This window comes from Aotus nancymaae, unplaced genomic scaffold, assembly GCF_030222135.1.
Source record: "Aotus nancymaae isolate 86718 unplaced genomic scaffold, 86718_ANA_hifiasm-v0.15.2.pri h1tg000057l, whole genome shotgun sequence".
NCBI classification, from domain to species: Eukaryota; Metazoa; Chordata; class Mammalia; order Primates; family Aotidae; genus Aotus; species Aotus nancymaae.
Window position 1 is genome coordinate 35,696,337 of NW_026988471.1, and position 13,279 is coordinate 35,709,615.

The 13,279-nt window shown below is 36.1% G+C and overlaps 1 protein-coding gene across 2 annotated transcripts in view; it reads right to left on the reverse strand.

The window, feature by feature from the left end:
• Positions 1-13,279, reverse strand: part of STRN (striatin) — a 133,048-nt gene that overhangs the window by 24,385 nt on the left and 95,384 nt on the right. For both annotated transcript variants that reach the window (XM_012475494.2, XM_012475493.2), the window contains 3 exons: positions 10,847-10,983; positions 1,735-1,910; positions 11-58 (listed from right to left, as the gene is read on the reverse strand). In XM_012475494.2, coding sequence (XP_012330917.1) covers positions 11-58; positions 1,735-1,910; positions 10,847-10,983 — 361 coding nt within the window. The remainder of the gene's footprint in view (positions 1-10; positions 59-1,734; positions 1,911-10,846; positions 10,984-13,279) is intronic.

A 13,279-nucleotide genomic window follows, 5' to 3' on the forward strand; every position in this document is an offset into this window, starting at 1 on the left:
ACATACTTACTTATGGGCTCTGAATGTATAGATAGGTTCTACATCAAGAGAAGTACTCCTAAATCAAAGAGAGATGACTTTTATCACTCTAAGTTTCAGTAGTAAACAGTATAATTAAATATATGTCATAAAATTGCCTTTAAAAATACAAACATTATGGGATTATACCATCCTAACTACACGGTACATAAGAAAGCTCATTTAACACCAATTATACTTTCATGGCATCAAGAACAAGATTCTTGTTTAGTAATAGCATCTTTACAGTATTTTTAGCCCTGTCATAATCTATTTGACTAACGGAAAAGATAGCTTCATTCAAGAGAAACAACATGGGCTTTGGGGAGATAAATTTCTGAACTAAATTTCCAGTTCTGTCACTAATTGGCTAACTTTAAGCAAATTATTTACTCTTTCAGAATTTCAGATTCCTCTGTTTAAAACCAAACAGAAAAATGGGAGTAACACCAAATATCACAGGATTAAACAGGATTCTACAATTAGAAAACACCACAGGACACAATCATGCACACAGTAGGGTATCAACAAATGGTACTTTTATTTCCTTGCCTTTCCAATAAGGTTAATATGTCTATCCTCCATACTGTAGAGACTGTCCAAATTATCAGTTTATTCATTACTCAGAACACCATTATTATAGGCATACTATACTCTAATACTGGCTATGACTTTGATGGAAACTGGATTTAAAGTCACGTACTTACTGTTTTCTACATTATATTGCAATTATTTATAGACATGTTATCTCACAACGTATAACTAGGAAATCATTTTTCTCTTTTGAAAACACCTAATCTATATGAGGGTCCACCTGCTTTTAGCAATATGTGGCCGAACCTTCTGAAGTAGACTGATAAATCAAGTATTTCATCTACCCTATGTATGACACAGCATGAATGACACTGATTTCTCTTAAACCAGGTGACAGATTTCTTCCATTGGTAGTACAATTTTTGATGTTTAGTGATGACTCTTATAATAACAAAGTGCCTGATGCTGCAAAAGGGGCTTTGCTGGCAGATGCTGAGTTTTTGTTTTTTTTTTTTTGACATGTGACCCAAAGAAGGAGAGGAGTTCCTATAAGGACTCAAGCACGTAGAATCAGGTTTAGCTATGTGACTTTTAAAGGGTTTATACTAACTCACGTCTATCCATGCTTAAACAGGAACTAAGGGGCCAAGGCAAGCACTAGCAGTTAAATTAGCCTCTTGAGTCCAAACATATTGGTGGGTATGGAAAGTACCTAAACTTTCAAGGCCAAAAGATAAGAGGAGAGGCCCTCCACCCATCCCAGTGAGGCTTTTCTCTGCTCTACCCCGTAAGTCTAAATATAGTAAACAATAGGGCAAGGTGAAGGTGGAGATTTGATTATTTTAAAGATGCATATACCTGTTTATAAGAACAGTCAAAACCTTCAGTATGGATAAGGGGCTCCCCAAATATAGTGGCCATTTAAAAATACTGTTATGTATAAGGACTGTAATCAGTACTCATAAACCCTAGGGAAACCATCAGATAATACCGTATCTTCCTAAGCATCAGTTTTCTAACCTAACATTAAGTTGTATAAACAGAAAAACACAATATAATTACATGACATGGAAGAAAGAACTAGAAGAAATGTTTGGGAAATTTAATAGAAATAATAAAATATGTAGTTTTCTGCTGAAAATGTTAAAACATTCAAGTAATGTTAAAGCAGAATATTCTCACTTTTTGGCTGGGGCTGTTTTCTGCAAATTCCACATTTTTAATGTGTGATCCTCTGATGCTGTTATCAAAACAGGCTCAATGGGATGGAAAGCAAGGGCTCGGATGCCATCAAAATGACTTCTTAATGTAAACTTAGGGTTCCATGTCTTCCTCAATGCATCTTTATTGTTTGCTATCTATTAAAGAAACAAAACAAAGATATCTACGCACTTAGTTCAGGACAGGGGGAAAAACTTGCGTTTCAACGTTAATTCTTGATGATTTGTCACTAAACCATCACTTTGTCATTTTTAAAACAATATAATTTTTATCTGTAAATAACCAAACCAAGAAGCAAACTTAGCAATAACCCAACACTAGTTTTCTTTGAAGAATCATTAAAGGTATATTACAAAAACAGTTAACATAATTCAATACAAAAAGTGAATCAAATTATATAAAATAGATCTTTACTATGATGCTAAATAAAACCAAGTAATTCAACACAAATTATAGTATTCTATTATAATCTTGGGTAAGAGTTGAAAAACTAAGTTATCTTTAAACTTGCTAACATTTTAAAATATCATACTTTTGAGATTTTAAATACTGTCTAATAGCTAAATTTTCTTCATCAAACTGGAAATAAAGTTGATAAACTGAAAACATAAAATGTTAAAAATGGAAGAGACAACACAAAGAATGCATTCCACTGGTAACACACACACATTATGTTCTTTCCCTCCATGTTAACTCAATCTCAAAAATGAAAAAAAAGCACTATTTTTTCATTCCCATTATATAACAAAAAAGCTGAAGAGGTAGATTATATTTGACTTTACACTAGCACCCTAAGACATGAATTCTTCACACTCCAAGGCTAACAATCAGACTAAGCTTAAATAAGAGTAGCAAAAGTACAGTCATGTGCCACATAACTACATTTTTGTCAACGATGGACAACATATATGATACTGGTCCCATAAAATTATAATGGAGCTGAAAAATTCCTATAATGACATCATAGCTGTTTTAATATTGTAGTACAATATATTACTCACGTGTTTGTGGTTATGCTGGTGTAAACAAACCTATTTGTGCTGCCAGTCATATTACAGTCTACCATGTATAATTATGTACAGAACACAATACTGGATAATGATAAACTACTGTTACTGGTTTATGTATTATAATTTTTATTATAATTTTTATTAGAGTATATTTCTTTTACTTATTTTTAAAAAGTTAACTGTAAAACAGCTTTAGACAGGTCCTTCAGGAGTATTCTACCAGAAGGCATTGTTATTATAGAAGATGACAGCTCCTTGACTGTGATTTCCCCCTGAAGACCTTCTAGTGGGATAAGATATGAAGGTGGAAGAGAGTGATACTGATGATCCTGACCTTGTATAGGCCTAGGCTAATATGCATGTTTGTGTATTCATTCTTAACAAAAAAGTTAAAAAGTAAAAATAAACATTAAAAATTTTAAAAATAGGAAAAAGCTTATAGAACAAGGAAAAAAAGGAAGACAATATTTTTCTACAGCTATACAATGTGTTTGTGTTTTAAGCTGTGTATTACAAAAGAGCCAAAATGTTTTAAAAAATTAAGTTTACAAAGTAAAAAATTATAGTAAGCTAAGGTAAATTTATTATTGAAGAAAACTTTTTAAATATATAATTTAGCACAGCCTAGGTGTACAGTGTTTACAAAGTCAACAGCAGTGTATGGTAATGTCCTGGACCTTCACATTCACTCACCACTCACTCACTAAGAGCAACTTTCAGTCCAGCAAGCTCCATTCGTGATTAAATGTACTATACAAGTATACTTTTATACACATATAAAAGTATTTTTAAAAAATACACTGTATTTTTACTACATCTTTTCTATGTTTAGACATGTTTAGATACAAACTTACCATTGTGTTACAGTTGCCTACAGTACAGTAACATGCCATACAGGTTTGTAAAGCCTCTACCATCTAGGCTTGTAAGTATACTCTAGGATATCTGTATGACAATGAAATCCCCTAATGCTCATTTCTCAGAATATATCCCCATCATTAAGCAATGTATGACTGTACTGGTAGAAGACTGAAGAAATACTACTTATTTACAAATGACAAAAATACAGCAATACTAACAACAGCTATTATTTTGGGCATTGTTCATTATTTTAACCATTATTGAAAATAATTCATATGCATGAACTGACTTAATCCTCAAAATAACTCTCTGAAGAAGGAATTAACATTATCCCCACTTTATAGACTAGACACAACAGGAAAAGAGAAGTTAAGTGCCTTGCCCAAAAAACCCTGCTAGTAAGAGGAAGGGCCTGGATTCAAACCCAAACAGTCTGGATGTGGAATAAAAAATCTGCAGAAAAAAACTGGATAGAATATGTCAAATTAGGATAATAAGAGAACATAAAACACATCCTGCAAGGAACTACTGTAAGTACTGGGGCTGGTTATTCTGGAAGAAAAAAAGCTGACTTGAATCATAACTGCTCTTTTTAAACACCTGGAAGGCTTTCATGTGAAAAAGCAATCTGATTCCTTCTGAATATCTTAATGTGGTAGGCAGCCACTACGATGGCCCCAATCAGCCCCACTTCCTTAGAGTTAAACCTTACATAATTCCCTCCCACATTATGGGGTTGCTCTCTGTCACCAATAGCATATAGCAGAAGTGAGAACAAGTGACTTCCAAAATTAAGTTATAACATCTTCCATCTTGAGTGTTCTTGCTCTCTTTTCACATGCACTCAGAGTGGGGAAAGTCAGCTTCCACAATGAAAAGCCCATGGAGAGACCTATGTGGTGAAGAACTGAAGTCTCTGCCAATAGCCAGCAAAGAACCAAGCAAGGCCTCCCAACAACCACAGGAAGAGCTTGAAAGCAGATCCCCACCCCACCACAAGTCGAGTATTCAGGTGAGACTGCAGCTCTTGCCGACATCTTGACTGCAACTACATTGGAGACACTAAGACAGAATCACCTGACTAAATTGCTTCTGTATTCCTGACCCACAGAAACTATGAGATAATAAAGGTTTCTTTGTTTTAAGCTGCTAAATTTTGGCCTAATTTGTTACATAACCACAGATTACTGGTATAATTACGAAACCACGAACTACTTTTGGAAAGCAGGAGACAGACATAACACCAAATTTTCTAACAATTAAAAGCTATGAAAAAAGAAATCAGCTTTCTCTGGAGAGAGAACTAAGTTCTATTACATACTGGAAAAACTCTTTGTGGAGCTAGAATAGAGGGAAGAAAAGTATCTAATGGGAACTTCGGCTTCTAGTCATGACGGATCAGGTACTATGAGCTACCTCTGCACTAAGGACAAGTAGAAAAGCAGAATACAAAAAAACAGAGAACAAAATACTGAAGAAAAACCAGGCCAAAATCCAGAGGAAAAAAGAGGCCTAAAAGGTAAGCACAATGTTTGGGCTGTTTTTCCCCATACGCTGTTTACTGATTCCAGAGGAGATGGCTGAGAGGCTAAGCAGTGTTTTTGACAGCTTTGAAATGTCATGGGGATACAATTTGATGAACCTGCACATAAGGGTGAACTACAAGAAGCCAAGGCCTTGCAGGGACTGTAAAAATTTTAAATGGAGTTAAAAAAAAAAATTTAATGGAATAAAGTGATCCCAGATCCCAGATGTAGTGGCTGCATACATCTGAGAAAAGCAACTTAAATTATAGCATTTGGTCTGAAGTTATTTCTACAGACAATTTTTCAAATAATAGTTTCTTGAAAATAAAAAATAATCATGTATATAAGGATGTAAGACAATATAAATGAAAATGAGCAGAACAACACATATTAGTAAAAGAACTACAGAGTTTCCAATTCAACTTCAAAATAATCATGCTTTAGCTGAGTGTACTGGTGCACGTCTATAGCCTAGCTACTCAAGAGGCTGAGATAGGAGGAGAGCCTGAGCCCAGGAAGCAGAAGTTGCAGTGAGTCAAGATCATGCCACTGCACTCCAGCCTGGGTAACAGACTAAGATTCTGTCTTTAAAAAAAAAAAAAAAAAAATCATGTTTATTATGTTCAAGAAGATAAAAGACAAGATTGAAAATTTGGAAGAAATCTGTAAACAATTTTACAACAAGAATTCAAGAAGCAAAAACTGTAAGACCTCAATAGATGGGCTTAACTACCAACTACATATTACTGAAGAGAGAATTCGTAAACTGAAAGATGAGTCATAAAAAAATAAAGAAAGAGAATAGGAGACAAAGGTCACAGGAAGAAGGTATAACACACATACAACTATATTCCAAAATAAGAGAAAGAGAGACAGAGGTGCAAAAGTGGTACTCGAAGAGAAATGGCTGAGAACTTCACAAAAGTGATGAAAATATATCAAGCCATAAAGATTTAAGAACTTCAAGAAACTTAAATAAAAAGGAAACCAAACCTTGGCTAAAAACAAAGACACAGATAATATTAGTGAACAAAATCAGACTACCATTAAACGACCAACAACAGAAATGATAGTTGACCTTAGCAGAAAACATAAAAACAAAGACAGTAAACTACTATGTTTGGAGTGGAAAAAAAGAAAAAACCACCTCTGTCAACTAGAATTCAATATGCAATAACGATTGACCCACTCAGGTCAATTACAAAGATATTACAGAAAACAAGACACACAGAGAACTGGACACCAACAGACCTTCACGAAAGAGGAATACTAACTGTTCTCAGGTGAAAGGAAAGTGATCCCAGATGGACAGTTAGACATACAGAAAAGAATTTTATAAAGCAAAATGTGTAAAGGATAATGTAAAATGTAAAATAAATAATCCTAACTGAATATAGAGTATATGAAACGATAATTTTCTTATAGAAGATAAACCTATTCAGAAATGTGTAACAAGAATGACATATAAGTAGGACAGGGGTTAAAAATTAAAAGCACTGATAAGATCTTTGCACAGAAAATTTTGATAAAGATGTATGTGATAATCTCTAGGGTACTCACTGAAAGAGTAGCAAAAGAGTGTTGAAATTCCAAGTAGTAGAAAGGTGGAAGGCTGAATAAAAAAAATTTACCCAAGCCAGGCACAATGGCTCATGCCCGTAATCCCAGCATTCTGTGAGGCTGAGGTGGGCAGATCGCTGGAGCCCAGTAGTTCGAGACCAGCCTAGGCAGCATAGCATGATCCCATTTATACAAAAAATTAAAAAGCCAGGCATGGTGGTGCACGCCTTTGGTCCCAGCTACTTGGGAGGCTGAGGTAGGAGGATGGCTTAAGTCCAGAAGGTCAAGGCTACAGTGAGCTGTGATCACACCACTGTTCTATTCTGGGCAGCAGAGTGAGACTATGCCTCAAAAAAAAAAAAAAAAGGATTGAAGGATTGAATACTCCAACTAAAAGATAAAGTAAAGGTTATCAAAGATTACGGCGTGGGGGCACAAAAATCAACTTAATGGTGTTTTAAAAAGACAAATGTGAAATATAAGGCTACAAAAAAAAAAAACCATTAAAAACAGAAACAATTTTTAAAAAATCTGTTGAATCTATAAATTACTTTGGGCAGTATGGTCATTTTCATGATATTGATTCTTCCTAACCATGAGCATGGAATGTTTTTCCGTCTGTTTGTGTTCTCTTTTATTTCCTTGAGCCGTGGTTTGTAGTTCTCCTTGAAGAGGTCCTTTACATCCTTTGTTAGTTGTATTCCTAGGTTTTTTATTCTCTTTGTAGCAATTGTGAATGGCAGTTTGCTCTTGATTTGGCTCTCTGTTAGTCTGTTATTGGTGTATAGAAATGCTTCTGATTTCTGCACACTGATTTTGTATCCTGAAACTTTGCTGAAGTTGCTTAACAGTTTAAGATTTTGGGCTGAGACGATGGGGTCTTCTAAATATGCAATCATGTTGTCTGCAAATAGAGACAATTTGACTTCCCCCTTTCCTAATTGAATACCCTTTATTTCTTTTTCTTGCCTGATTGCTGAAGCTACCAATGACGTTCTTCACAGAACTGGAAAAAAAAACACCTTAAACTTCATATGGAACCAAAAGAGAGCCCACATATCCAAGACAATCCTAAGCAAAAAGAACAAAGCGGGAGGCATCATGCTACCTGACTTCAAACTACACTACAAGGCTACAGTAGTCAAAACAGCATAGTACTGGTACCAAAACAGAGATATAGACCAATGAACAGAGGCCTCGGAGGCAATGCCACACATCTACAACCATCTGATCTTTGACAAACCTCACAAAAACAAGCAATAGGGAAAGGATTCCCTGTTGAATAAATGGTGTTGGGAAAACTGGCTAGTCATGTGCGGAAAGCAGAAACTGGACCACTTCTGGACACCTTACACTAAAATTAACTCCAGATCCATAAAAACCCTAGAAGAAAACCTAGGCAAAAACATTCAGGACATAGGCATAGGCAAGGACTTCATGACTAAAACACCAAAAGCACTGGCAACAAAAGCCAAAATAGACAAATGGGATCTAATTAAACTCCAGAACTTCTGTACAGCAAAAAAAAAAAAAAAAAAAAAAAAAAAAAATCATTTGAGTGAACCAGCAACCAATAGAATGGGAAAAAATTTTTGCAATCTACCCATCTGACAAAGGGCTAATATCCAGAATCTACAAAGATCTAAAATAGTTTTACAAGAAACAAACAAACAAACCCATTCAAAAGTGGGCAAAGAGTATGAACAGACACTTTTCAAAAGAAGACATATATGAGGCCAATAAACATGAAAAAATGCTCATCATCACTGGTCATTAGAGAAATGCAAATCAAAATCACATCGAGATACCATCTCACGCCAGTTAGAATGGCGATCATTAAAAAATCTGGAGACAACAGATGCTAGAGAGGATGTGGAGAAATAGGAACACTTTAACACTGTTGGTGGGAGTGTAAATTAGTTCAACCATTGTGAAACACAGTGTGGCAATTCCTCAAGGACCTAGAAATAGAAATTCCATTTGACTCAGCAATCTCATTACTGGGTATATATCCAAAGGATTATAAATTGTTCTATTATAAAGACACATGCATACATATGTTCATTGTGGCACTGTTTACAATAGCAAAGACCTGGAACCAGCCTAAATGCCCATCGATGATAGACTGGACAAGGAAAATGTGGCACATATATACCATGGAATACTATGCAGCCATAAAAAACGATGAGCTCATGTCCTTTGTAGGGACATGGATGAATCTGGAAACCATCATTCTCAGCAAACTGACACAAGAACAGAAAATCAAACAGCACATGTTCTCACTCATAGGTGAGTGCTGAACAATGAGAACACAAGGAGGAAGCATCACACACTGGGGTCTGTTGGAGGGGTAGAGGGGAGGGAGAGCAGCAGGTGGGAAGGTTGGGGAGGGATAAGATGGGGAGAAATGCCAGATATAGGTGACGGGGGAGATGGAGGCAACAAACCACATTGCCATGTATGTACCTATGCAACAATCCTGCATGATCTGCACATGTACCCCAGAACCTAAAGTACAATTAAAAATATATATATATTTATCAGTGGGCATGGTGGTTCATACCCATAATCCCAGTATTTTGTGGGAAGGCCGAGGCAGGTGAACTGCTTGAGCTTAGGAGTTTGAGACTAGCCTGAGCAATAAAACAAAAGCCTGTCTCTACCAAAAATATAAGAAAGTAGCTGGGTGTGATGGTGCGTGCCTATGGTCCCAGCTACTTTGGAGGCTGAGATGGGAGGATCACTTGAGCCCATGGGGTGGAGGGTGCACTGCACTCTAGCCGTTGAGACCCTGCCTCAAAAAATATATACGTATATTTAAAATGTTTTTAAAAATCTGTGTATTTGTAGAGAATGAAGTGCAAGGAGACCGTTTAGATTAGATGGTTATTGTAGTAGCTCTGGCTAAGAAAATAATGAACCAGGATGGAAAGTAAAAAACAGTATATAGATTTCAACTGTTTTTGGATGTAAAACCCAAAAGACTTACTAATGGGCTCAGCAAAGAGGTTGGGAGTTTTTTATCTGTGTGAAGATAAGTGGGTGGTAAGCGTTCCTCTTTGGAGTGCTTCTTTACCATGTCTATGGTTTGCTTAGGCATCCATCCTACATCCCCTGCATGGTCTATGTGCCTCAAGGGATACACTGTGTTTTCCAACAGAGGTGATAAACTACCAAAGTGAGAGGAATTTAATGAAATAAGATGGGTTATAAATACTTTACCTATGACATAAGCAACTAATTTTCTAATAAATTATTTATTGTGATGAGCAATTATAACTGCATTTATAAAACAATTACATTTGGAATTAAGTAAATGCATGCGCAAAGGTACAAAGATTTCAGTTTTGGTCCAAATCTCTGATGGGTCATCCTTAATATTTGAAAAGCACACTGTATACATTCATGCCTACTAATAATTAAAATTACTTCTCAACAGGATAGTAATTGATGTACTAAAGAAGCAAGCAAATGCTGCTGTTTAGGTAGGCATGAATTATAACAAATTGTTGGTGCCCTAAAACATAAAACAAAATCCAAATTTGGTAATGGAAAAGGAATAATTTCCCCTATCTAAAACCAATAAACAAACTATACTGAATTATGGATTTAGGTAAAGCCCATAATTTTAATATCTAGGTTATAGAAAAATTTAGTTTTTCTTTATGTATCTTTCAAAGTTTACAATGAAAACTGAACCAAGTTCTATACTTGTAAAGTAGTTTTACCATTGCCTTCGTTTTCTATAAAATTAACTTTTTATTTTATTTTACTTTTTTGAGATGGATTCTCACTCTGTTGCACAGGCTAGAGTGCAGTGGTGCGATCTTGGCTCACTGCAACCTCCGCCTCCTGGGCTCAATCAATTCTCCTGCCTCAGCCTCCTGAGTAGCTGGAATTACTGGCACCTGCCACTATGCCTGGCTAATTTTTGTATTTTCAGTAGGGACAGGGTTTCTCCATGTTAGCCAGGCTGGTCTTGAACTCCTGACCTGAAGTGATTGTCCACCTCAGCCTCCCAAAGTGCTGGAATTACAGGCGTGAGCCACCATGCCCGGCCCTACTTTTAATTTTAAAAAAACCAAGTAAAAACATCAAAACAAAACTACTACTTACATCGTAAGTTAGTGAGTCTGCTTCATTGGCCACTGTAAGGCCTGCTAATTCTCCAAGTCCCAGTTCACTTTCAAGGGCTTCATCTGCTCCCATGATGAATGACTTTCCAGAAGAAGGAGGAAATGTCAATGCTTCCACTGAAGAGGGAAGACAAAGGAAATATTTTAAAATCTCTAAAGAGTCAACATTTAATCTAATTTGCTTGCTTCAAATTTCTTATAAGTGCACGTATACACTTAATTGTTTTTGTTCTTAAATGCTTTTAAAGACAATAAAATTCAGTGAGCAAAAGCTTTAAATAATTTATTCCTTTCTCCATATCTTAGCTACAAGTAATGGCATCAACTAATTGAAAAAGTAAAACATGAAACAAATCTAAGAATCCACTGTCCTTTCATTTTCACTATATAGAAAAATGACTATAGGAAAGTAAGTTTTCCTCATTTGATATTTCATGCTGATTACCTAAATAATTTCTATTAAATACTAAATATATATTACAAGTGCTAGTCTCATTCAAAATATAATTCTTTAATTTTATAACCTGGAAGAATATAAAAAATTTCAAATTTAAAACTCTAAAATGTGCCTACATGTGACAAAATTAATATGTGGTGTTACAAGTCAGTATTACCTCTGTGGGGCAGGAAAGCAGTAGTAATTAAAGAAAGGCAGCAAGAAGAGGACTTCTAGAGCCCTGGTAATGTTCTACTTGTTGACCTAAGGGGCAGTGACATGGGAGGGTGATAATTCTATCCTGATGACAATTCACTGAGATGTACCCTTATGATATCAGCACTCTTCTGTAGGTATATTATAGTTCATCTAAAAATGTTTATTTCAAATAAAATTTTTTCTTTATTTTTTTTCTCAGAGTCTCACTTTGTTGCCCAGACTGGAGTGCAGTGGTGCCATCTCCACTCACTGTAACCTCCGTCTCCTGGGTTCAAGTGATTCTCCTGCCTCAGTCTCCCAAGTAGCTGGGATTACATGTGCCCGCCACCACACCTGGCTAATTTTTGTATTTTTAATACAGACGGGGTTTCACCATGTTGGCCAGGCTGGTCTCGAACTCTTGGCCTCAAGTGATCCGCCCACTTTGGCCCCGAAAAGTGCTGGGATTACAGGCGTGAGCCACCGCGCCCGGCCAGAAAATTTTTTAAAGTGTCCATTGGAACACTTTCATTAGCTGCAAACTGTGCTTCAAATATATCAGTTTTACTCTGTGAATAACTTGAAATATCCTATTTTGTATCATTTTGAACATACCAATCCAATTCCTTCAACAATCATCATAGAAAAATCAGTTAAAAGCAAAATGTCAAATTAAAATAATAATTTTATTTAATTTAGTCAATAACAAAATGTCACTCTTTATAAATGCAAATTGTTCTGACAAATGTCAGAGACGGTCTTTGAGTAGTTTCCTAGAGGTGGTTACATATGACAAACACTTGTAAGTCAGTCAGATGAATTTAGTAGTTCAAACTCTAGCTGCTAAAGGAGTGAACTAACTTTCTTAAAATAAACAAGTCAACTGTATTAACCAGTACATGTACCCGACATTTTGAGTTTTATATTCAATCATGTCTAATAATAAATACTCTTTGAATAAATGAAAGAATTGGTCAGGCTCAGAGGCTCATGCCTGTACTTTTAGTGTTTTGGGAGACCAAGGTGGCAAGGTAGGAGAACCCTGTGGGGCTGAGTCTGAGACCAGCCTGGGCAACAGAGCGAGACCCCTTCTCTTAAAAAAAAAAAAAAAAAAAAAAAAAACTTATGGGCAAACTTCAGTGTAGAAAGGGGTAATAAAGAAAAGCAAAAAAAAAAAAAAAAAAAAAAAATCTGAGACAGGGGTCTCGCTCTGTCGCCCAGGCTGGAGTGCAGTGGCGCAATCTCAGCTCATTGCAACGTCCGCCTCCTAGGTTCAAGCAAATTCTCCTGCTTCAGCTTCCCAAGTAGCTGAAATTACAGGAATCCACCACCACACCTGGCCAATTTTTGTATTTTCAGTTGAGATGAGGTTTTGCCACGTTGGCCAGGCTGGTCTCAAACTCCTGACCTCAAGTGATCCGCCCGTCTCAGCCTCCCAAAGTGCTGGGATTACAGGTGTGAGCCATTGCACCTGGTCTCTACAATTTTTTTTTTTGAAATTAGCCAAGCACAGTGGTGCATTCCTCTAGTTTTAGCTACCTAGAAGGCTTGAGGCAGGAGGATCTCTTGAGTCCAGGAGTCTGAGGCTATAGTGAGCTATGACTGCACCACTATACTCCAAACCTAGGCAACAGTGCAAGAGCCTATCTCTTAAAAAAATGTAAAAAGAATAATTACTTGCTTTAAAAAACAATAGTGGCAAACTTAAAATTCTCTTTAGAACAAAATAGAGCATAAACTAACACCTTATCAAACCACCATACAATACAGTAGCAAAAA